Here is a 26636-nt window from a genome sequence, read left to right as displayed (position 1 = left end):
GTACCCTGGTAGATCATATGATGTTTATTTATTTATTTGTGGAGACAAGGTCTCACTCGGTCACCCAGGCTGGGGTGCAGTGACACAATCATGGCACACTGCAGCCTTGAATTCCTGGCCTCAAGCAATCCCCCTGCCTCGACCGACAGGGATTTACAGGCATGAGTTACTGTGCCTGGCCAGATCTCATGAAGTTTAAATATGACATAGCAACTGACAGGTAGACTTGCTCAGTGGAGGCCTCTTTTTTGCCTGATGGGTCAGCAGGGGTCCTGTGTGTACAAATGATGTTTACTGGTCCACACCTCCTCCAGGTTTTTAAAACTGAGCATTTTCTCTGTACTGACAATAATGAAATAACAGAATCCATTACCTTTTTTAAAAAAATAGAATTATATTCAAATTTCTTTTTTTATTTTTTATTTTGAGACAGGGTCTCACTCTGTCATCCAGGCTGGAGTGCAGTGGCGTGATCATAGCTTACTGCAGCCTCTAACTCCTGGGCTTAAGCAATCCTCCTGCCTAAGCCTCCCGAGTAGGGGGGACCACAGGTGTGCACCACCAGGCCTGGCTAATTTCTATTCTTAGTAGAGATGAGGTCACTATGTTGCTCAGGCTTAACCTATCTTTTAAAGTGAGCAAAAGACTTGAATGGCACTTCACAAAAGAGAACATCTAAGTGGTCAAAAAACACATGGAAAAAATGCTCAAATTCATTAGTCATTAGAGAAAGGTGATTTAAAAACTACAAGGAGCAGCCAGGCATGGTGGCTCATGCCTCTAATCCCAGCACTTTGGGAGGCTGAGGCGGGAAGATTGCTTGAGTCCAGGAGTTTGAGACCAGCCTGGGCAAAAAAAGAGACCCCATCTCTAGCAGAAAAGAAGAAAGAAAGAAAAAAAATTAGCTGGGTTTAGTGGTCCATGCCTATAGTCCCAGGAGCTACTTAGGAGGCTAAGACACGAGGATCACTTGAGCCTGGGAGTTTGAGGCTGCAGTGAGCTATGGTCGTGCCACTGCACTCCAGCCTGGGTGAGAGAGTAAGACCCTATCTCAAAAAAACAAAAACAAAACAAAAGAAAAAAACAGGCCAGGCATGGTGGCTCATATCTGTAATCCCAGTACTTTGGGAGGCTAAGGCAGGCAGATCACTTGAGTCAGGAGTTCCAGACCAGCCTGGCTAACATGGCGAAACCCTGTTACTACTAAAAATACAAAAATTAGCCAGGTGTGGTGGCATGTGCCTGTAGTCCAGCTACTCAGGAGGCTGAGGCAGGAGAATCACTTGAACCCGGGAGGCAGAAGTTGCACTGAGCCGAGATCATGCCACTGCACTCCAGGACAACAGAGTGAGACTCTGTCTCAAAAAGAAAGAAAGGGCCGGGCGCGGTGGCTCAAGCCTGTAATCCCAGCACTTTGGGAGGCCGAGACGGGCGGATCACGAGGCCAGGAGATCGAGAGACGATCCCGGCTAACACGGTGAAACCCCGTCTCTACTAAAAAATACAAAAAAACTAGCCGGGCGAGGTGGCGGGCGCCTGTAGTCCCAGCTACTCCGGAGGCTGAGGCAGGAGAACGGCGTAAACCCGGAAGGCGGAGCTTGCAGTGAGCTGAGATCCGGCCACTGCACTCCAGCCTGGGTGACAGAGCAAGACTCCGTCTCAAAAAAAAAAAAAAAAAAAAAAAGAAAGAAAGAAAGAGAGAGAGAGAGAGAGAGAGAGAGAGGGAGGGAGGGAGGGAGGGAGGGAAGAAGGGAGGGAGGGAGGGAGGAAGGAAGGAAGGAAGGAAGGAAGGAAGGAAGGAAGGAAGGAAGGAAGGAAGGAAGGAAGGAAGGAAGGAAGGAATAAATGAGGGCTTATGGTGACTCACGCCTGTAGATCCAGGCCGAGGCAGTGGATCACCTGAGGTCAGGAGTTTGAGACCAGCCTGACCAATATGGTGAAACTCCATCTCTACTAAATACCAAAAAAAAAAAAAAAGAAAACAAAAGAAAATCAGCCAGGCTTGGTGACACATGCCTGTAATCCCAGCTACTGGGGAGACTGAGGCAGGAGAATCACTTGAACCTGTGAGATGGAGGTTGCAGTGAGTCGAGATTGCGTCATTGCACTCCAGCCTGGGCAACAAGAGCAAAAACTCTGTCTCAAATTTAAAAGTAAAAAAAAAATGAGGGCTTATGAGGCATCAAAGGTCATTAAGTTCATAGCAACTTAGGCCGGGCGCGGTGGCTCAAGCCTGTAATCCCAGAACTTTGGGAGGCCGAGACGGGCGGATCACGAGGTCAGGAGATCGAGACCATCCTGGCTAACACGGTGAAACCCCGTCTCTACTAAAAAATACAAAAAAAATAGCCGGGCGAGGTGGCGGGCGCCTGTAGTCCCAGCTACTCGGGAGGCTGAGGCAGGAGAATGGCGTAAACCCGGGAGGCGGAGCTTGCAGTGAGCTGAGATCCGGCCACTGCACTCCAGCCTGGGTGACAGAGCAAGACTCCGTCTCAAAAAAAAAAAAAAAAAAAAAAAAGTTCATAGCAACTTAATTCATGATAGCTAAAAATGGGCCAGATGTCCATCAGTAGTAGAATGGATAAGTAAAATTGTGGATATCTAATATAATGGACTATTACACAGTAATGAAAATTAACAATCACTATTTGCAATAGCATGGGTAAACCTCCCAGACCTATTGATGAAAGAATCCCGATGATCAAGAGATCCCATCAACTGAGTAAAGGAATCTATAAGAAGGGAGGTTGCAGAAGTCCACTTAAATTTATTAAAACCATTAGGGATGTAGAGTGAGGTTTTTGGGTTTTTGTTTTTGTTTTTTAATCAGTGTGTCACTCTGTCATCCAGGCTGGAGTGCAGTGGGACAATATCAGCTCATTGCAGCCTCAATCCGCACTCCTGCCCCAAGCCCTCTGGGCTCAATCAGTCCTCCCTCTTCGGCCTCCCAAGTAGCTGGAACAACAGGCATGCACCACACCTTGCTAGTTTTGCATATCTTTTGCAGAGACCAGGGCTCCATATGTTGCTCAGGATGGTCTTGAACTGCTGGCCTCAAGCAATCCTCCTGCCTCAGCCTCTCAAAATGTTGTGAGCCACCCCACCCAGGCAGAGTGAGGATGTTTTTGAGGACTGTGGTAGATAGCTTCCTCATATTCATGTCCTGTGTAATCCTCTCCCTTTGAGCATGGGTTGGATTAGGGACTATTTTCTTTTTCTTTCTTTTTTTCTTTTTTTGAGATGGAGTTTCTCCTTGTAAGCCAAGTGGAGTGCAATGATGTGAGCTCAGCTCACTGCAACCTCCACCTCCCAGGTTCAAGCGATTCTCACGCCTCAGCTTCCCAAGTAGTTGGGATTACAGGCATGTGCCACCATGTCCGGCTAATCTTTGTATTTTTAGTAGAGATGGGGTTTCACCATGTTGGTCAGCTGGTCTTGAACTCCTGACCTTAGGTGCTCTACCCACTTTGGCCTCCCAAAATTCTGGGATTACAGGTGTGAGCCACCGCGCCTGGCTGGACCTAGGGACTATTTTCTAAGTAGCAATAGACTACGTAAAAGTGATGGGATGTCACTTCTGGGATTAGTTTTCAAAAAAGGACTGTGATCTCACTCTCATTTTCTTTTTCTGTCTCTTCCTCTTTCCCCTCCCTCTCCCTGGGGTAAGCCTGCCGCTTCTCAACAAGAGGTGCAAGTGGACAGGAAATGATGTCTCCAGCCAACAGCCAGAGAGGACCTGAGGCCTGCCAGCAGCCGTGGAAGTGAGTTTGAAAGAGGAATCTGAAGCCTTGGGAGAGCTGCAGCCCTGGCTGACAGCTTGATTGTATCCTCGTGAGAGCCTGAGCCAGAGGACACAGCTAACCTCACCCAGATTCCTAGCCCATGGAAACTGTGAGGAAAAAAATAATTTATTGTTTCTTAAGCTGTTAAATTTGGGGTGATTTTTACCCAACAATAGATAACGAATACAAAGATATTGCTTATTACTCAAAATCACTATATAATGCCCCTGAAAAATTGAAAGCTGCAACCAGGGAAACTGAAAATCTCTAAGAACACTGTGTTTCTTCTTAAAGACAGTGAGAAAAGTACACACATCTGTTTTCCTTTTAATTTTGGCCACTGGGAAGCTCAGAGCCAAATTTATGATGCAATTTTAATAACTGTGTAAGCCCCTATGGCCTGCTTATCTGTGTTCTTATTCCTGGCCTTTCATTTTATTCTGACTTTTCTTTTTCTTCGTCCTGATTGTATTAGCTCATCTTTATATTGTTCTATATTATATGACTTGTGGTAAGCCACCTCAAATTCAGCTTACAGAGAAGCAAGACAATCGTAAATTTTTTTTTTTTTGAGACTCTCACTGTATCGCCCAGGCTGGAGTGCAGTGGAACGATTTCGGCTCACTGCAACCTCTGCCTCCTGGGTTCAAGCGATTCTCCTGCCTCAGCCTCGCCAGTAGCTGGGATTACAGGCGCCCACCACTACACACGGCTAATTTTTTTGTTGTTGTGTTTTGTATTTTTAGTAGACACGGGGTTTCACCATGTAGGCCAGGCTGGTCTCGAACTCCTGACCTCAGGTGATCCACCTGCCTCGGCCTCTCAAAGTGCTGGGATTACGGGTGTTAGCCAATGTACCCGGTCCATAAATCATTTTTTAAAAAATAGTTTTTAAATTTAAAACATAGCTTTGCACATTAAAAAAAAAGTTTTGTACAGGTCGAACACAGAGTCCCACAGAGGTGGTGGTGGGAAGATTAGCTCATAGGAGTGTGGCTCTGGAGCTCCAAGCATTGGCCAGGGTTGATTTAGATTGGGTCAGAAATATCAAGTGATAACGACGAAAAAGGAGAAAAGGATGGCAATTGATTGCCATCCTCAGGAGGGGCCCACGGCTCGCCCAGTCACCCACAGTGGCATCCTTGCAATGTGCTCCTCTTACACTGCTCCTCTAAGCCCCTCCCTCGCGGACCCGCTCAGCCCCGCCCCTCCCCTGCCCCGCCCCTCTCCTCCCCTGCCCCGCCCCTCTCTGCCCCGGGCTCCACCCCTCGCGCCCGCCGCCCCGCGCCGCGCCGCCTCAGCCTCCGCCGGCCGATCCGGCCTCCCCGGCGGTTGCGCACTCCACCCCCTCCCTCCACGCCCGCGCGCGCCTTCCCCGCCCCGTCCGCCTCACTCCTTTCGGGGCGGTTGGGCCGCGCTCCTGTGGGGGCGGGGCCCGGAGCAGGCGACCGAGCCAATGGGGCGCGGCGGCGGCGGCGGTGGTGGCGGCGGCGGCGGAGGCGGTGGCGGCAGCGGCGGCGGCTGGGTCGGGCCCCGACGGGCGGCGGCGGCTGAGGTGGAGGCGGAGGGAGGAGGTGGCGGCGGCGGCGGCGGGGGGAAGATGGCGGCGCCCGTCCTGCTGAGAGTGTCAGTGCCGCGGTGGGAGCGGGTGGCCCGGTATGCAGTGTGCGCTGCCGGGATTCTGCTCTCCATCTACGCCTACCACGTGGAGCGGGAGAAGGAGCGGGACCCCGAGCACCGGGCCCTCTGCGACCTGGGGCCCTGGGTGAAGTGCTCCGCCGCCCTTGCCTCCAGGTAACCGGCTTGGGGGAGTGGGCCGGGAGCGGCTGAGCGGGGCGAGGGCGGAGTCTGGGGGTGGGGAGCGCGCGGCGGGAGCTCAGGCCTGGGGGCGGCGGGGACCGGGCCTTGAGGGGACGGACGGGGTCGGGGCCGGGCGAGGGGCGGCTGCAGGGCGCTCCTGCCCGGGGGGCGGCCTCAGCCAAGGCCGCGGGGAGGAGGTGGCGGGGCCGCGAGGCAGCCGGGAGGGATGAGGTGGCAGAGTGCAGCCGGGAGGCCGGGGCGGACGCGGAGCGGTCGGGCGGGCTGGGGCCGGGCTGGGCAGGAGCGCGAGGGGGCTGCGGAGGGTGGGTCCAGGCCGGCTTGACAGGTTTCCTGGTTCTCGGGAGGCGGGCCGGGGATGTGGGACCCTGTCCGCCGCACCCGCAAGACCAGCGGCCACCTCTTGTTCCCCCGATCGCTGCAGCCGAGGCTTTGGGGCCGGCGCGGAGACAGGGGGGTTGCGTTTCCCACTGTCTTCCTGGTGCTAGGACAGGTGTTTCCGTGGTCAGGCCTCTTTGTACTCCAGCGCTAGTGAGAATTTGCAGACTTATTGGGACGGTGACATTTGCTGGCAAACACGAATTTGGCCCTACTCTGGAAGAAGATACCAGCACTTAACATATCTGATTTCTTGGATTCTCCCTCGTATATTTCAGTGTGCCAGGAGGGGAAAATGGTCTGAGTTTGGGTCTAGTTCAAGCTTCATTGGAGTAAAGGGCAAGTATGTTATGTGTATGGTGGTGTTTTAGGCATTGGGACGACTTTTAAACGTTGTTGCCTATTAGTATAATAGGATACCCACAACAGATTAAAAACACACCCTTTGCTAAACTGGAGCGATTGGTTTGTGTTACTAATCATTTTAGTTTTTTTTTTTTTAAATGTTGTAATTGGTTTGTCTGTTACGTTTTATTTTAATGCATTAAATTTTCCTAGGCAAGTTACTTTGAAAAAGGGGGAATTTACATTTTAAAAGTGGCTGCTGTTTTTTTTTTGTTGTTTTTTTAAATGGGGCGATTAAAAAAATAAGTCGAAGGAATGATTTCAAAATGTATAGGTTACGATTTTAATAGAGAATATGTCTGATATTTAGATGTTTGTTAACAGTAGTCACATTTGAGCGATTTCTTCCTCTCCTTTTGATTGGTAAATTGGTATGTATCAGAAATGTGTAGCTCACTAGTTTATTTCAACTCACATATTGTTAATTATATGAACAAGGTAGCATTGGAGTTTGTCTTGTTATTGATTACAAAATTCAGGGAGCTGATCTTTCCACTTAGCCTTTTTCATGGACCAGATACTCTGTCTCATTTGCTCTTAAACCAAAATCCTGTTGCTTTTTAGAGGAGAAATAATTATCATAGGGCCAAATGAAACATTTTAAAAATGCATTTCAAATGTAGGTATCAGTTTACAGGGGAAGATACGTAGATGTGACAAAAAGCTCACATTTGTTGTTGGTTATTCAGAACAAAGTTAATAGGCTGATTAGACTCCCAGATACCCTTTGAAAACCACTGAGTGTCTTTTATGCAAACATTGTTATGTTATTTCCACTTTCAGAAAGGACTTTTAAACTTACAAGTACCTTCCACCCAAAGTTAGTTGAATGAATAAATATTTAAGGAAAACATTATGCAGCAGCACATTTCAAGTATTTAAGAAACAAGAACTAAAAATAACTTTTGATCCTAGTTTAATATGGAATTTAAGCAGAATTATTACCAATTTTAGATTTGTTTTCGAAACAAGTAGTCTGTAATAAATGGACCTTTTAACATTGGAGCATGGAAAGAGTACTTACTGTATGCTTAAGTTCCTTTTTTTTTTTTTTTTTTTTTGAGACGGAGTCTTGTTCTTGTCGCCCAGACTGGAGTGCAATGGCATGATCTCGGCTCACTGCAACCTCCGCATCCCAGGTTCAAGTGATTCTCCTGCCTCAGCCTCCTGAGTAGCTGGGATTAGAGACACCTGCCTTCATGCCCGGCTAATTTTTGTATTTTTAGTAGAGATGGGGTTTCACCATATTGGCCAGGCTGGTCTCGAACTCCTGACCTCAGGTAATCCAACCCGCCTCTGCCTCCCAAAGTGCTGGGAATCAAGCGTGAGCCACCGCGCCTGGCCTGCTTAAGTGCTTAAAATTGACTTTTCTTGGCTGGGTGCAGTGGCTCATGCCTGTAATCCCAGCACTTTGGGAAGCCAGCACTGTGGAAGGCTGAGGCATGGTGGGTCACACCTGTAATCCCAGCACTTTGGGAGGCCGAGGCGGGTGGATCATGAGGTCAGGAGTTCTAGACCAGCCTGGCCAACATGGTGAAACCTCGTCTGTACTTTCGTGTCCTTACTTTTTCCCATTTTCCCATAAATCGGTGAAAACTGCTGCAAACCTGCATCTGCCTGCCAGCTAACATTAAGTTAGCACTCTCTGCTCCCTTGGTTTGGTACACTGAGCTCAAATCTAAGGGATCTGGGTGGGCTTCCACCTCTCCCAGTTCTTAGACTTGTGACTTAGTCTTCATGGTGCTTCAGTTTCTTATGTTAAATAGGGATTTTAACACCTACTTAGGGCCGGGTGCAGTGGCTCACACCTGTAATCCCAGCACTTTGGGAGGCTGACACCTGGCAGATCTGTTGAGCTCAGGAGTTTCATACCAGTCTGGGCAACAGGGTGAAACCCAGTCTTTACGAAAAATACAAACATTAACCGGGCATGGTGGCACATGCCTGTATTTCCAGCTTCTTGGGAGGCTGAAGTGTGAGGATCACTTGAGCCTGAGAGAGAGAGGCTGAGGTCCGCAGTGAGCCATGATGGTGCCACTGCACTCCACCGTGGGTGGTAGAGAGAGACTCTGTCTCAAAAAAAGAAAAAATAAACAAAAAAACCTACTTTGCCAGGTTAGTGTTATGATGAAAAGTGATACATGTATGTTCCTGAAATAAAGCCTGTCCTCAGTTATAGCTGTTACCATTGATTGGAGATGTTCTTTTTTTTTCAGTGTTTGATAATAAATGCCTTTAGTTTCTTGTACATACTCATATGTTTAAACATTTTTTTTTTTTTTTTTTTTTTTTTTTTTTTTTTTTTTTTGAGACGGAGTCTTGCTCTGTCGCCCAGGCTGGAGTGCACTGGCCGGATCTCAGCTCACTGCAAGCTCCGCCTCCCGGGTTTACGCCATTCTCCTGCCTCAGCCTCCCGAGTAGCTGGGACTACAGGCGCCCGCCACCTCGCCCGGCTAAGTTTTTGTATTTTTTTTTTAGTAGAGACGGGGTTTCACCGTGTCAGCCAGGATGGTCTCGATCTCCTGACCTTGTGATCCGCCCGTCTCGGCCTCCCAAAGTGCTGGGATTACAGGCTTGAGCCACCGCGCCCGGCCTAAACATTGTTTTAATGTAGTTTATTGCTGACTTCATGGCATAGTATAAAGACGTGTTCATTTAAAAGAATTTTGAAGTTGTGCAAGAGAAACTAATATGCAGAATATTTTATTTTTTATTTTTATTTTTATTTATTTATTTATTTTTTGAGACGGAGTCTTGTTCTGTAGCCCGGGCTGGAGTGCAGTGGCCAGATCTCAGCTCACTGCAAGCTCCGCCTCCCGGGTTTACGCCATTCTCCTGCCTCAGCCTCCGGAGTAGCTGGGACTACAGGCGCCCGCCACCTCGCCCGGCTAGTTTTTTGTATTTTTAGTAGAGACGGGGTTTCACCGTGTTAGCCAGGATGGTCTCGATCTCCTGACCTCGTGATCCGCCCGTCTCGGCCTCCCAAAGTGCTGGGATTACAGGCTTGAGCCACCGCGCCCGGCCTTTATTTTTTATTTTGAGATGGAGTCTCGCTCTGTCACCCAGGCTGGAGTGCAGTGGCGTGATCTCAGCTCACTGCAACCTCCACCTCCCGGGTTCAAGCAATTTTCCTGCCTCAGCCTCCCAAGTAGCTGGGATTACAAGCGCCCACCACCATGCCCAGCTAATTTTTGTATTTTTGGTAGAGACGGGATCTCGCCATGTTGACCACGCTGGTCTTGAATTCCTGACCTCAGGTGATCTGCCCGCCTCAGCCTCCCAAAGTGCTGAGATTATAGGCATCAGCCACTGCGCCCGGCCCTAATATGCAGAATATTCTATGTAGGTATTTTCTATATATTAGACCTCCTCTAAGAAGGGTTTCTTTGTAAGAATAGTACAAATAATCTGGAAAGGTTAATGGGCTTGACAAATCTATGTTTCTTAAAACTGTAAAAATAGTTCGGCTGTCCTCTGGTATATGTATATGTCCTATACATGTACATACATATGGTATGACGTATACCATAGGGGATTGGTTCCAGGACCCCTGTTCCTACTGAAATCTTGGCATACTCAAGTCCCCACTGTGGGCCCTGCAGAACCTGAATGTGAAATGTTGGGCCTCCATAAATGCAGGTTTCAGTCTGCATTTGGTTGAAAAAGATGCACATATAAGTGGGCCCACATAGCTTAAACCCATGTTCTTCAAGGATCCACTGCATTTGAAAATCAAGTCCACAAAAAAGTTGCCTTGTTTTACAAAATGTTGGATTACTACCTCTACCATATCTTAAAAAAAAAGTACCATCTATTTACTACCCCATTGAGATAATAAAACTTTTATAATTATAATATAACCCAGGGCTGGGCATGGTGGTTCACGCCTGTAATCCCATGACTTTGGGAGGCTGAGGTGGGTGGATCACCTGAGTTCAGGAGTTCGAGACCAACCTGGCCCACATGGCAAAACCCCCCCTCTCCTAAAAATATGAAAAATTAGCCGGGCATGGTGGTGGGCACCTGTAATTCCAGCTACTCGGGAGACTGAGGCAGGAGAATTGCTTGAACCTGGGAGGCGGAGGTAGCAGTAAGCCGAGATCATGCCACTGCCCTCCAGCCTGGGCAACGAGAGGGAAACTCTGTCTTAAAAGAACCTAGAAGTATTTACTGCTTCTTGCTCTGTCTGAGACTCAGAGGTTAAGTGACTTGCCAAAGATAACACAGGTAGTAGCAAATTGAGACTTTGACACTTGGCTTCCAGAGTACTTATTTAAAGTCTCCTTTGCACCCCCATTTAAAAAATTAAATTCTTGGCTGGGCGCGGTGCCTCACGCCTGTAATCTCAGCACTTTGGGAGGCTGAGGCGGGTGGATCACAAGGTCGGGAGATGAAGACCATCCTGGCTAACACGGTGAAAACCCGTCTCTACTAAAAATACAAAAAAAATTAGCCAGGCGTGTTGGCACAAACCTGTAGTCCCAGCTACTCGAGAGGCTGAGGCAGGAGAATGGCGTGAACCCGGGAGGTGAGGTTGCAGTGAGCCGAGGTCATGCCACTGTACTCCAGCCTGGGTGACAGAGTGAGACTGTCTCAAAAAAAAAAAAAAAAATTAAATTCTTGTCTAGGTAATGCATTCACTGCTTCAGATTTGAAATATAAAAAATAAAAAAGCATGTACAGTGAAAAGTCTCCTTCTTATCCCTTCCACCAAACAGACAGTTCTCCCTCTCAGTAGACTGCTGTGAAACTTTTCAGAGCCGTTTGACGCATGGACAAACATCCATATGACCATATGATTCCTCCCTTTTTTTAACATGGGAGTATCACGTATGTGTCCTGATTGATAGCCTGCTTTTTGCTTGGCATTTGTTCCATTGCTCCCATATTTTAAATGCTTATATTCATATTTAGTGAAATGTTAATAACTGTTAGTTATTAGTTAATAAGTGTTAGAGAATTTGTTCTAGTAGTTTTGACTAACTAGGATGAATTTCAGAAATAAAATTCTTAACATTATCATTGTTTCTTGGTATGGAAATTTCAGAAGCAAGTTGAACTGAAAAGAGTCTAAGAGGAATAGAGAAATATCACAAGGAAGTGAATCTGGACTGTAGTAGAGATAAATGTTAATACTTACAGATAATGCTTACTATGTGCTAGGCAGTGTTCTAAATGTTTTGCCTATATTATTGAAGTCTCACAATAGTCCCATGAGGCGGGTAGCTTTTATCACCATTTTACAGATGAGAAAACTGAGCCAGGCAGAGACTAACTCTTGATCCAGGTAGTACAGTGGCAGAGGCCTGATTCTAACCCAGGCAGTCTGGCTCAAGAGTCCACGCTCTTTACCACTACTCTTTCTTTCTGTCTTCCTTTCTTCCCTTCTTTTTTTCTTCTTTCCCTCCCTCCCTCCTTCTTCCTTTCCCTCTCTCTTTCTTTTCTTTTCTTCCTTCCTTCTTTTCTTTTTCCTTCCTTCCCCCTTTCCCCTTTTCCTTCCTTCCTCCCTTCCTTCCTTCTTTCCTTCCTTCCTTCCTTTTCTTTTTCTTTTTCTTTTCTTTCCTTTCCTTTTTTCTTTCTTTCTTTTCTTTTCTTTCTTCTTTCATTTTTTGAGACATTGTCTCACTCTGTCTCCCCAGGCTGAATGCAGTGGTGCAGTCATCGCTCACTGTAGCCTCAACCTCCCTGGGTCAAGTGATCCTCCCACCTCAGCTTCCTGAGTAGCTGAGTCTACAGGTGCACACCCCACCACCATGCCTGGCTAATTTTTTCTATTTTTCATAGTGACGAGGTCTCACTTTGTTGCCTGGGTTGGTCTCAAACTCCTGGCCTCAAGCAGTCCTCCCACTTGGCCTCCCAAAGTGCTGAAATTACAGGTCTGAGCTGCCACACCCAGCCTTTTACCACTACTTTAAATTCCACTTAGATCTAATACTGATAGAGTGATAACCATATCAACCAGGTTTTTAAAATATGCAAATAATAGTGCCAGCTTTTGTATCTGTATTGCAAAAATATATAGAGTTTGTATTATAGCTTTTACCTGTTTAGAGCACTTTTTGGAAAGGCAGGGAAATTACTGTTAAGGTGTTGGTATTCGAGAAGTAAGTTCCTGGAGTGTTTGCCTTTTAAGGTGTGTGGACGTGGTTTGTCACACCCAGTTAGCTAACAGATAGACAGTGGAGTGAGCTATCCGGAAGACTTACCAGGTTAGCCTAGGGAGGAAGGAGAAAGGGGTTCTGGGCACGTGGAGGGAGGGGGAGGGAGAAGAGTTTGTTTGAATCTGTCCTAGGTTGGGGTAGCTTTTTCTGAGGGAGGCCTTGTTGTGTGGACCTGCTGCATATAAAGACAGGAGAATTGGACCTGAGGTGTGGTGCTAGCTAAAGCACCACATAGATCTGGGAATTTAAGAGGAGTTTGTTTCCTCTGTCATTAGGAAGAACTTGAAAGGGTAGCAAACTGTGGTCATTTGAGAAGAATAGCAAGTGGTCATATTTGAATGTAACATACTCAACTGGGTTGGGAAAGAACCAGAATCTAGATGTTGGTCATAACAAGTACAAAACTAGGCATTCTTGTAAACCATGTACTCTTTTTTTTTTTTTTTTTTTTTTTGAGACGGAGTCTCGCTGTGTCACCCAGGCTGGAGTGCAGTGGCGCGATCTCGGCTCACTGCAAGCTCCGCCTCCCGGGTTTACGCCATTCTCCTGCCTCAGCCTCCGAGTAGCTGGGACTACAGGCGCCCGCCACCACGCCCGGCTAGTTTTTTGTATTTTTAGTAGAGACGGGGTTTCACCATGTTAGCCAGGATGGTCTCGATCTCCTGACTTCGTGATCCACCCGCCTCGGCCTCCCAAAGTACTGGGATTACAGGCTTGAGCCACCGCGCCCAGCCTAAACCATGTACTCTTGTAAACAGTGATAAGACGGAGCACTGAGTCCTGGGCTTTTCTTCTATAAAGTTCTTGTACAGGCTGAGGATCCCTAATCCGAAAATCCAAAATCTGAAGTGCCTCCGTGAGCATTTCTGTTGAGTGTCATATTGGCACTCAAAGTTTTGGATTTTGGACCATTTTGGATTTTGGACTTTCAGATTTGGGATGCTCAACCGGTTAAATGCACATATTCCCAAATCTGAAAAAATCACAGATTCGAAGTATTTCAGCTTCAAAGTGTATCAGATAAGGAATATTCAACCTGTACTACATTGTACTAGGCTTGTATTAGATTATCAGTTTTCAAAATTTGTATCTCAGAATCCCTGTTCTCTGTCAATGAAACAGGGATTTTATACACCTTTGATTCACATTTTAATGTCTTAAACTTTGAAATATTATGAATGTTTATACACACTCAAATGCATCTCATGCTAAATTTTAATATATTAGAGACAACTGATTTGTACCACCAGGTTATCTCAAGAGAGTTCTACTGAGTGAAAACAAGTTAGAACCCTAAAAGGTTACATACTGTATGATTGCATTTATGTAACGTAATTGAAATAACAAACCTGCAGAGGTGGAAAACAGATTTAGTGGTTGCTAGGAGTTAGGAATGGGAGGTGAGGGGTGGTGTGGTTATAAAGTGGTGGCATGAGGGAGCTGTGTAGGGATGGAACAGTTCTGTATCTCAGGTGTGATTATACAAAGCTGCAAATGTGATAAAAATTTCATACAACCAATCACATACTGCATACAAATCCTAGCATACTCAAGTCCCATTTTGCATACAAAACTGGTGAAACCTGAAGAAACTAGGGATTGTACCAAGGTCAGTTTCCTGATGGTGACAGTTTAGTAGAGTTTAGTAGAGTTACATAAGTTATATAACATTGGAGGAATTTGGGTGAGGGTACTTGGGACCTCCCTGTGTACTTTTTTGTAAATTCCTGTGGTTTATAATTATAGTAATTTTAAAATAAAAAGTTGGCCAGGCACAGTGGCGCCCGCTTGTAATCCCAGCACTTTGGGAGGCCGAGGCAGGTGTATCACCTGAGGTCAGGAGTTCAAGACCAGCCTGGCCAACATGGTGAAACCCTGTCTCTACTAAAAATACAAAAATTAGCTGGGCATGGTAATGGGTGCCTGTAGTCTCAGCTACCTGGGAGGCTGAGGCAGGAGAACCACTTCAACCTGGGAGGCAGAGGTTGCAGTGAGCTGAGATCATGCCACTTCACTCCACCTGAGCGACAGAGCAAACTCCCATCTCAAACCAAAAAAAAAAAAAAAAAAAAAAGGCTGGGCACAGTGGCTCACGCTTGTAACCCCAGCACTTTGGGAGGCCGAGGCGGGAGGATCACCTGAGGTCAGGAGTTCGAGACTAGCCTGACCAACATGGTGAAACCCTATCTCTACTAAAATTACAAAATCAGCCAGGCGTGGTGGTGCATGCCTGTAATCCCAGCTATTAGGGAGGCTGAGGCAGGAGAGTTGCTTAAACCCAGGAGGCAGAGGTTGCAGTGAGCCAAGATCACGCCATTGCACTCCAGCCTGGGCAACAAGAGTGAAACTCCGTCTCAAAAAAATAATAATAAAATAAAAAAGCAGTGCATTTAGAATATATGAGAGAAAATAAGCAAAAGGAAGAAAATGTAAATTATCTGTAATGCTCACACCCAGGACAACAATCCTTAGAATAGAGTGTCTCACTTTGTGTGTAGAACTGAAACTTTTAAAATGCCATTTTATTTTTTGATTAAAATTTTTTCTTTCCTTTTTTTTCCTCCTTAGAGTTAGAAAGGATAAAAATGTTATTGACTAGTAAAACTGTAGCTTTATGTTGATACTTTGAAATTTTAGGCTAGTGCTTGTTTGTACATGCAACATTATATAAGCACATTCAGTAGTATTAGAACTATTGCATTATGCAATAACGTGACTGCTTAATGCATATATCAGGATTAGTACATATTGTAAAGTTTTTATTTTTTACCAAAAAGTTTATGACTACAAAGTATTCATTCCTTAACACTATTACAGAATTAAGTTAGAAATGTTTTACTTTTAAAACCTCTGGACAGATGTAATTAAATCCTTAGATGGCGTTAATGTACTATTTAAAAAACACACACAAAACATTATTATTTGCAAAACATGCTTTATCATCTATTCATCTTTGTGAATCAGGTTTTTCTTGATACCATGCAATCAAAACAAAACAAATTTGACGTAAGACTGCCCAGTCATCCATAATTTAAAGTTGGTGTTCATCAGAAGAATTTTATTGTTCTCATTATACATGTTATACATTTGAGCTTTTTTTTTTTGGAGATCGAGTCTCACTCTGTCACCCAGGCTGGAATGCAGTGGTGCCATCTTGGCTCACTGCAACCTCCACCTCCCAGCTTCAAGCGATTCTCCTGCCTCAGCCTCCTGAGTAGCTGGAACTACAGGCATGTGCCACCATGCCTGGCTAATTTTTTCAATGTGTGTATTTTTAGTAGAGATGAGGTTTCACCGTTTTGGTCAGGCTCATCTCGAACTTCTGACCTCAAATGATCCACCCACCTTGGCCTCCCAAACTGCTGGAATTACAGCCATGAGCCACCACACCTGGCCACATTTGAGCTTTAAAATGCATTGATAGAATAAAATACTACTTTAATCTTTTTTTTTTGGAAACGGTCTTTCACCCAGGCTGGAGTGCAGTGGTGGGAGCTCGGCTCACTGCAACCTCTGCCTTCCAGTTTCAAGCGATTCTCCTGCCTCAGCTTCCCGAGTAGCTGGGATTACAGGCACCCGCCACCACACCCGACTAATTTTTGTATTTTTAGTAGAGACAGGGTTTCACCATGTTGGCCAGCCTGGTCTTGACCTCCTGACCTCGTGATCTGCCTTCCTCGGCCTCTGAAAGTACTGGGATTACAGGCGTGAGCCACCATGCCCAGCCTAATCTGTTTCTTATGTTATAGATGCACATAAAATTTAATTTAGAAAAATGTTCTTGTGCTACAATATTTAAAGATATTGAATTATGATTTATAAGTTTTATTTTGTAGTTAGCATCTCTAGGGGAATTTCAGGGACACTGTTGCTGTCTTGTGATTACTGATCCTTTTAAAAACTTATATTTGAGAAGTAAAGTAGTAGAAAATCTGTGACAAAATCGGGAATTACAGTAGACACTATACTCAACTCCACTGTGTTTGAAGAGTTTGATTAATTTCTGTACATTGTGCCTAGTGGTTAAGATCTTGGACTCTAGAGTCAACCTGAGTTGAAATCTTGGCTCTATCACTTGATCTCTTGTTGTCTCAGTTTCTTTCTCCATAAAATGAGGGTAATAATAGTGTTAACTCATAGCATTATTGTCAATATGAAGTGTACCAGTACATGTAAACAGTCCTGGTGTCTGGCGTAAAGGTACTCATAAAACATAGTTACTATTATTTTAGAACATGGTTGAGATCTTACTGTACGTTTTTTTTTTTGAGACGGAGTCTTACTCTGTAGCCCAGGTTGGAGTGCAGTGGCCGGAGCGCAGTGGCCGGAGCTCACTGCAAGCTCCGCCTCCTGGGTTTACGCCATTCTCCTGCCTCAGCCTCCCAAGTAGCTGGGACTACAGGCACCTACCACCTCACCCGGCTAGTGTTTTGCATTTTTTAATAGAGATGGGGTTTCACCGAGTTAGTCAGGATGGTCTCGATCTCCTGACCTCGTGATCCGCCCGTCTTGGCCTCCCAAAGTGCTGGGATTACAGGCTTGAGCCACCGCGCCCGGCCCTTGCTCTGTGTTTAATATGTCTTTTCCTCACTTAACATATCACAGCTGGGCACAGTGGCCGTAATCCCAGCACTTTGGGAGGCTGAGGCAGGTGGATCATCTGAGGTCAGGAGATTGAGACCAGCCTGGCCAACGTGGTGAACCCAGTCTCTACTGAAAATACAAAAATTAGCCAGGCGTGGTGATGCACACCCATGGTCCCAGCTACTTGGGAGGCTGAGGCAGGAAAGTTACTTGAACTGGGGAGGAAGAGGTTGCAGTGAGCCGAGATCATGCCATTGTACTTCAGCCTGGGCGACACAGTGAAACTCTGTCTCAAAAAAAAAAGAAAATACTACCACTGTTTTCCCATGTTGTTAAAAATTCCACCAGTAATGGAAGAGAATGTTGGGTGCCCTGTGCCCTTGCCAAATTGGGCATTCTCATTTATTAGATATTTGCCAATATAATTTATGAAAACTGTCATGTTATTGTTTTGATTTGCATTTTCCCCAAGCATCAGCAAGATTTGATGGTTTCACATTAAAAATAATTTATCGTTTAATTTATAATCACCTTGTTTAATAATGAGGTTTTCATGTTTTTATTAACTGTGTTTCTTCTCCTGCCTGGATAAGTTTTAGAATTTTTCACCTTGATTTAGACAAATGCTAGTACAAAGGTTTTTTCTTTTTTTTTTTTTGAGACAGAGTCTCGCTTAGTCGCCCAGGCTGGAGTGCAGTGGCGCGATCTCGGCTCACTGCAAGCTCCGCCTCCCAGGTTCACGCCATTCTCCTGCCTCAGCCTCCCGAGTAGCTGGGACTACAGGCGCCCGCCGCCTCGCCCGGCTAATTTTTTGCATTTTTAGTAGAGACGGGGTTTCACAGTGTTAGCCAGGATGGTCTCGATCTCCTGACCTTGTGATCCGCCCGCCTCGGCCTCCCAAAGTGCTGGGATTACAGGCGTGAGCCACCGCGCCCGGCCAGGTTTTTTCAAGTCTATGATAATTTCAATGATTTTTTCTTGGTAATTTTTGTCTGTAGATTCAAGTTCAGACAGGCATTTCCCATTCTGATATCGTGTAAATGTATGTAGTTTGTTAGTCTTGAAAAACATGACTTCTTTAATCTCCTAGAATGTAGTTTACTGGGTGTTACATGAGTCTACAACATAATTTTGTACAGACAAAAATTTTGCATTTCCTCTGGATATTGCCTATTCATACCTTTGCCCATTTTTTTCCCTTTCTTGGTTGTTTATCTTTTCTTCTTATTGCCTTATAGGAGTTCTTTAGATATCACAATGGTTAATCTTTTGTTATATGTGTTACACATTTTCTTCTCATTTGTTATTAGTCTTTTAATTTTGTTTATGGTGTCTTTATATAGAAGTTTTAACTTAGGTGGTCAGATCTTTCACTTAAAAAAATTCTTCATTGTTCAACTTGAAAATCTTTCACTGTGAAACCTATCTTTCACAAAATAGGTTTTTTTTTTGTTTTTTTGTTTTTTTGTTTTCTGGTTTAGCAAAATCTCTACCATCCCAAGATTATCTTTTAAAATTTTTCATGTATTTTATGTGAAAAAATTTTTTTCACACTGAGCTCTTTTAGTTTGTATGGAATTTCCTTTTGTGTCTAGTGTAAGGGTGGGGATCTAAATTTTTCCTAAATGGATAGACTTTTGCCTCTCTCAGTTCGTTGACTTGTTCATATTTCAAATGCCACAAGGCTTTCCTGCATACATAAGGCCTCTTTGGATTCTCATTTCTGTTCCAGTGACAGGTCTGTCTGTGTTTATTCCATTACCACCCCTCCCCCATGGCTTTTTATAGAAGTTTGATATCTGATAGGGCAAATATGCTCGTTTTCAAATTTTTCTTAGTTATTCTCATGAATTTACTGTTTCTGGTGAATTTTAGAATTATTTTGTTGAGTTCTAAGACAAATCCCACTGAGATTTTGATTAGAATTGTGCTAAATTTATAGATGAATATGGGAAGGAGTCAGTTCTCACTAGCAGGTGTTTCCATCAAGGAGCATATTGTATCTGTTTATTCTAGAGTTGCCTGTCTGATAATGGTTTTAACCTAGATGCTCATTATGGCATTGTTTTGTTCTAAACACATGTATTACAAAGATAGTATTAGAGTAAATTAGTTGAGGGCAAAGCCTTATATCATCTATCCCTGTTTTCATTTCTTTTTTCACCTTTACTTTTGGGTCTAAAGAGACTTTATCGTGGTATATGGTGTATGTATACTCAGATTCTTGTAATAATCAGCAGTATATTATGATCTCTTTTTCTTATAGTCATTAATTTAATGATTAAGGACCACTTAATCAAGTTGATAACTGTGTTTAACTCTTATTGTTAGATATGAAGGATGTTTCCAGTTTCTGAGGGTACACATTAAGATAGTGTTTTTACTCTTGTTTTATTTGAAAAATGTTTCAGGAGGGGTTGTTTTATTTTTTCAAAAAACCTCTTTGAGGTAATATGTAATTGTTGTGAAAATTTCATACAGTATTGCAGCATATAAAGAAGAAAGTGCCTTTTGAGAAGGTGAGAGTTTTTTTTGTTTGTTTGTTTTGAGACAGAGTCTTGCTCTGTCGCCCAGGCTGGAGTGCAGTGGTGCAATCTTGGCTCACTGCAACCTCCGCCTCCCTGGTTCATACCACTCTCCTGCCTCAGCCTCCTGAGTAGCTGGGACTACTACAGGTGCCCGCCACCACACCCAGCTAATTGTTTATATTTTTAGTAGAGATGGGGTTTCACCGTGTTAGCCAGGATGGTCTTGATCTCCTGATCTTGTGATCTGCCCACCTCTGCCTCCCAGAGTGCTGGGATTACAGGCGTGAGCCCCCGCACCCAGCCCAGGTTTTGTTTTTTTTTTTTCCTGAGACAGAGTCTTACTCTGTCACCCAGGCTGGAGTGCAGTGGCATGATCTTGGCTCACTGAAACCTCTGCCTCCCGGGTTCAAGCTATTCTCCTGCCTCAGCCTCCCGAGTAGCTGGGATTACAGGTGCCCGCCACCACCCCTGGCTAATTTTACTTATTTTTAGTAGAGACGGGGTTTCACCGTGTTAGCCAGGATGGTCTCGATCTCCTGACCTCATGATTCGCCTGCCTCGGCCTTCCAAAGTGCTGGAATTACAGGCATGACCCACCATGCCCGGCCGAGAAGGTGAGAGTTTTGTTGTCCAAACTTTCAGTCATTGGAGTGCCTTCTTGTTACTTTTGCCATATGTTTGTATCATCTGTACTGTTAATTCATAACAGTTTCCTTAAAATTTACTAAAGAAACCCAAAAATCCTTAGTGATAAGAGCTGTGAACTCATACATTGATGTATATTCAATACATAATGTTGATATTATGTACATTGCTGTATATTAAAGAAATGTAACATTGATGCATATTAAATAAATGAGTTTTTCAAAAGTATGTATACTTTATGACACACTGGCACAGTGAGTGGAAGTGTAGGTTCTGAAATCAAGGTTTTTTGTGGTTTTAAATCCTAATTCTGCTATGTCCTCCCTCAGTGATAATAGATAATAAACTTAAGCCTCCACTTCCATTTTATTTGTTAAATGAGGTTAGTATGCCACCTACCTTGTAAGGTTATTGTAAAATTAAAACAGCAGATGTACAAGCAGTTAACACAGCCCTAGTACCTAGGTGTTGCACAAATACTAGCTATGATTCAATAGAATAATTTGTAAATACCTTGCGCCTCCTTCAAAGTTAGTTCTCACACAAGCATCTCATTTTTAAAGTGTTTACATAGTATTCATTGTAAGAATGTATTGTGATTTATGAAACATAGCCTTTTTAAATTTTGTTTTTTTCTGTCATTAAAAAAAAAAGGCAACAAATAAGAGGTTTCCTAATATGTATCACCATATTTCCCTCCCAAAGGACTGTACTAATTTGCTGTGCTGTCAGTTTAGACTTTATCACTTAAATATTTGGTGAGGGGTGATAGTGGTTTTAAATATAAAAATTGTTTATGTTTTAGTTAACATTTTATTATTATTCACCAGCCAGCCATTAAGGAACATATTAATTATTATTTATTCTTTTCTTGTTGAATCTGTGCAATTTTCTGAGAAGTAGGTAAGCCCGCACCTGTGTGTGTGTCTGTGTGTGTGAGATGCAATTTGTGTGGTGCTAGAAATTGAGAAATTATGGTAATTTCTTATTATCCTGGTCAGGGATCCCTGGAATATCAAAATTGTCTTCAATCTATAGCCACTGTTTTGATTCAAGTCTACAGGGTCCCTGGGAGAAATATTTATATTGAATATTTGCACTGACAAATGGACGACAAAAGGACTCTACATTTGATTCTTAACTAGGACTTGTGCACCAAACTCCAGGGTAGAAGACTGGAATTAACCCAGCTGGTTCAGGTGGAAATACTGTTTTTTTGGAATCTAGTTAAGCTTAAATTATTTCAAACTAAAGTAGGCCATGAGAATGAACCCTTTTCATCTCCCCAGTTCTCAAACACACTGAGATCCTCCCCACATTTCACTCCTTTCTGTCAGTTGCCCCAGGTCATGTAACCAGAGCGAGCCCATTTGCCCTGGCTGACTGCTGATCTGGCCTTGGACACCTGCCCTGGCCTCTTCTGCCCAAGCTGTAGGTTTGGCCCTGGCTCTCCCTTACTGCGGGGGTGTGGGGGGTGCAGGGGGGAGTGACAACCTTCTCAACCACTTCAGTCACATGAAAGAAGCGGAAAAGTGATCTCGCATCTGTGTGCTGACCTTTTAACAGTGATGCTGCCCAGTAGCACAGATGTTCTCACATCTGCCTTCCTCCTTCCTGAGAATTAGGAGAAAGAAGAGCTCAGCCTTGATTTCTTACCTCAAAAGACAGCACATAAAAACTTGCAGCCATTCTCAGAAGCATTGGTTTTCTGTTGGGTTGTTGCTTGTGTCAAGTCAGCCAGAAAGAAGTGGAGTAAAAACTGGCCTGCAGAGTAGTACACATAATCCATGTCCCCCACCCCACCTCCCAACTACGCATCAACCTGCAGAGAGTGACTTCTTACTCTTGAGACGCTCTTTCCTCTTGCTTAATGGTTCATGACAGTTCTTCATTTTCCTCCTACCACTCAATTTTTTTTTTTTTTGCTGACTTATTCTCCTGTATCTGGCCATTAAATGTTGATGTCCCACCAAGCAGCCTTAGGCCTTTCTGTCATTCTTCTTTCCCTTAACAGTCACAGCCATGTCCATGGTCTCACACATGGGTGAATCCAACATTTTTATCTCAACCCCAACCTCTGCTGTTGAGTACTCCATTTGCTAATATCTAATTGCCTACTAGCTGTCTTTACTTGGATGTCCCAAAAGTAATAAAATCAGTATGTCCAAGATTTATTTCATACTCTTCCTCTGAAAATGCTGTTTCCTATCTCAGTGAAAGGCATCGCCACCTAAGCAATTGTGCAAGTCAGAAACCTGGGACTTGTTCGTGATTCTTTCTCTCTCCTCCCCTCCCCCACCAAATTTAATCAATCACCAGGTCCCATTGATTGTTTTCAACCTTCTTTTATTGTGAACTATAATATACAGAAAAAGCATTGAGCAGTGCGTCTTCTTGTTGTTGTAATCAACAAAGCATAACCCTGTAACCAACATTCCAGTCGTTAAATACACCAATGTCAGCACTGCAGAAAGCCCTCCCTTAACTTCCCCCTAATCAACTATATGTATCCTCCTTCTCAAAAGTTACTGTCCTGACTTTTATGAGAATCATTTTCTTACTTTTCTAAGATCACACCCAAACTTGGTAATTTAGTTTTGCTATTTGAACTTTATATAAATGGAACCATTTAGTTTGTTTTCTTTACTTGACTGCTTTCACTCAAGTGTTATTTTGTGAGATTCACCTGTGTTTTATGGAACTGTAGTTTGTTCATTAGTCATTGCTGAATAATACTCTATTATGAATATAACACAATTGATATTATATTCACTCTCTTTTTTTTCGGAGACTGAGTTTCACTCTTGTCGCCCAGGCTGGAGTGCAGTGGTACGATCTCAGCTCACTGCAACCTCTGCCTCCTGGGTTCAAGCAATTCTCCTGCCTCAGCCTCCCAAGTAGCTGGGACTGCAGTTGCACACCACCACACCTGGCTAATTGTATTTTTAGTAGAGACGGCATTTCACCATGTTGGCCAGGCTGGTCTCGAACTCACCTCAGGTGATCCACCTGCCTTGGCCTCCCAGAGTGCTGGGATTACAGATGTGAGCCACCACACCCAACCTTTACTTTCTTTTTGATGGAAATTTGTCTCCAGTTTGCAGCAATTAGGAATACTGCAGCTATAAACATTTTTGTATATCTTCAGTTTTACTTGGTAATGCCAGACTATTTTCCAAAGTGGTTACACTAGTTTAGATTCCTACCAACAATGTGTTAGAATTCCTGTTTATCCACCTCTTTGCCAAGGCTTAGAATTGTCAATCTGTTAAATTTTATTCACCATTCTGGTAGGTACATAATGGGTTTTTGTGTGTAACTAAGGTAGATGTCATACACAATAAAAACAAAAATATACAGCCTGAAGAATATTTTACATATAAATATATCTAGGTAACCACTACCCAGATGAAGATATAGAATATTTTCATCACCCCAGAAAGTTCTCTCATGGTAATTTCCAGAAAGAAGCTGCTATTCTAACCACACTGTTTTGACTTCAGCCACTATACATGCATTTGGCCTGTTTTTGAACTTCATATAAATGGGCTCAGACAGTATAGACTCTGCTGTGTCTGACTTCTTTTGCCCAGTATAATGTTTTTTTTTTTCCAATTTATCTAACTTGTTGGTTTTATCAGTTACTCTTTTTTTCTTGCTGAGTTCTGTTGTGTGGTTATATTACCCTTTGTTTATTCATTTTCTTATTGATTGTTTCTAGGTTTTGGCTAATTAAGCTGCTATGAACATTCTCATATATACTCATTTCTCTTGTGTGTATATCTAGGAGTGGATTTCTGGGTTATGGGATAGGTGAGTGTTTAACTTTATTAAAAACGATAGAACAGTTTCCCAAAGTGGTTGTACTAATTAACACTCCACTTTGGTTTTAATTTGCATTTCCCTGATTACTAATGAGGTTGAGCATCCTTTTATATGTTTTTTGTCCATTTGGATAACTTCTCTGTGAAGAGCTCATTGAAGTCTTTTGGCTGATTTTCTGGTAGGTGTTCTTTGTTTTATTGGTTTGTATAAGGGATAAATGTATTGATCCCCTCCCCTCCCTGCCCCATATCTGTGTTGTAGATATTTATTACTAGCTAGTGGCTAGCCTTTCCTTTTTATTCTCTTAAAGGTATCTCTTCACTAACAATTTTTTTTGTTTTTGTTTTTAATTATTATGAATACATAATAGCCATACATATTTATGGGGTAGATGCGGTATTTTGATGCAAGCATATAGTGCATAATTATCAAATTAGGGTAGAGTACCCCATCACCTGAAGCATTTATCATTTCTTCATGTTAGGAATATTCCAATTCTCGTCTTTTAGTCATTTTGAAATATAAAATAAATTATCGTTAACTGTAGTTGCCCTATTGTGGTACTGAACACTAGACTTACTCATTCTTTTTAACTATATTTTTGTGCCCAGTCACCAATCCCTCTTTATTTTCCACTTCCCTTCCTGTCCTCTATCTACATGGGTTCAATTTTTTTTTCTTTAGCTCCCACATGTGGGTGAGAACATGCAATGTTCATCTTTCTGTGCCTGGCTTATTTCTCTTAACATAATGTCCTCCAGTTTTATCCATGTTGTTGAAAATGACAGGATTGCATTCATTTTGATGACTGAATAGTACTGCATTGTGTATAAGTGCCACATTTTCTGTATCCATTCATCTATTGATGGACACTTAGGTTAATTCCATATTTTGGCTATTGTGAATAGTGCTGCAGTAAACATGGGAGTGCAGAAATCTCTTCGATACACCAATTTTCTTTCTTTTGGGTGTATACCCAGTAGCGGGATTGCTGGATCACATGGTAGTTCTATTTTTAGTTTTTTTGAGGAACCTCCACATAGTGATTGTACTAATTTACATTCCCAACAGCAGTGTACGAGCGTTTCCCTTTTTCCACATCCTCGCCGTCATCTCTCATTGCCTGTCTTTTTCATAAAAGCCGTTTAAACTGGAGTGAGATGATATCTCATTGTAGTTTTGATTTGCATTTCTCTGATTAATGGAAATTCTTAATTTTAATGTAGTTGAATGTTTCTGCCTTTTCCTTTGTAATTAGAGGTTTTTGTATCCTGATGTGAAGGTAATCTACATTATTTTCTGTCACTGTTTTGCCTTTCACATTTAGATCAACGATCTTTGGAATTTTTGTGTGTGTGGTATGAGATTGGGTCAGTTTGTTTTACTAGATGTCATGATGATGATGATGATGATGTTTAGTTCCATTTATTGAAAAGGCCATCTCCTCCTGCTCTGTAGAGCTACCTTGGTCATAAGTCAGGTGGTTGTGTATACCAGGATTTGCCTGCCTCTTCTATTCCTGTCTGTTTGTCCTCTGCCAGTGACCCATTGTCTTAAGTACTGTATTTCAGCAATTCTCAAAGTGTGGTCCCAGGACTATGGGGGTTTCCTGAGACCCTTTCAGAGGCCAGGTCAAAACTGTTTTCATAGTAACACTTGGTGGTTTTTTGCCTCACACTCATCCTCCCACAAGTGTACAGTAGGGTTTTCCAGAGGCCGCATGAAGTGCAGTGTTGCGACAGATTGAATGCAGAAGCAGATAGGAGAACCCAGATGTCTCCCATCAAGCCAGACATTAAGGAGATTTCCAAAAAATATCAAACAGTACCACTTTTCTCACTCATTTTTAAAATTTGTTTTGGAAAACAGTTATTTTTCATTAAAGTGTTATTTATGTTAGCATATAATAGATTTCTTGTTATTTTTAAATGAATGAATTGATATTTAAAACTTTCCTGTTTGGGCATGGCACGGTGGCTCACGCCTGTAATCCAACACTTTGGGAGGCTGAGGCGGGCGGATTACCTGAGGTCAGGAGTTCAAGACCAGCCTGAGCAACATGGTGAAATCCTGTTTCTACTAAAAATAAAAAATTAGGTGGATGTGGTGGCACATGTATGTCATCCCAGCTACTTGGGAGGCTGAGGCAGCAGAATCATTTGAACCTGGGAAGTGGAGGTTACAGTGAGCCAAGATCATGCCACTGCACTCCAGCCTGGGGTGACAGAGGGAGATTCCATCTCAAAAAAAGTAAAAATAAATAAATAAATTTCCTGTTTTAATTTCTAACATGATAAATATAATAGGTATAACGCATGTTAACTAAAGCATTTTAGAGTCTCAATAGTTTGCGGGAATGTCAAACCAAAAGGTTTGAGAATCACTCATCTAGTTTTATGTCTTAATATCCAGTGGATAATAAATCTTAGTTTTGTGTGGCCCTGGGCCCTGTGCATTTCCATATACATTTTAGAATCAGCTGTGGTGTTCCACAAGAATACCTGTTAGGA

At 43.4% G+C, this 26636-nt stretch overlaps 1 protein-coding gene across 2 annotated transcripts in view; it reads left to right on the top strand.

Annotated features, from left to right (window-relative positions):
- Positions 1-5256: 5256 nt before the first annotated feature.
- Positions 5257-26636, top strand: part of VKORC1L1 (vitamin K epoxide reductase complex subunit 1 like 1) — an 82757-nt gene continuing 61377 nt past the window's right edge. For both annotated transcript variants that reach the window (XM_005549443.5, XM_074034881.1), the window contains exon 1: positions 5257-5576. In XM_005549443.5, the coding sequence (XP_005549500.1) occupies positions 5383-5576 (194 nt within the window). In that variant the 5' untranslated portion in view covers positions 5257-5382. The remainder of the gene's footprint in view (positions 5577-26636) is intronic.

The sequence above is a fragment of the Macaca fascicularis genome, chromosome 3 (genome assembly GCF_037993035.2).
Source record: "Macaca fascicularis isolate 582-1 chromosome 3, T2T-MFA8v1.1".
NCBI classification, from domain to species: domain Eukaryota; kingdom Metazoa; phylum Chordata; class Mammalia; order Primates; family Cercopithecidae; genus Macaca; species Macaca fascicularis.
Note: the sequence above shows the minus strand (reverse complement) of the source record. Positions and strands in the feature narration are given on the sequence as shown.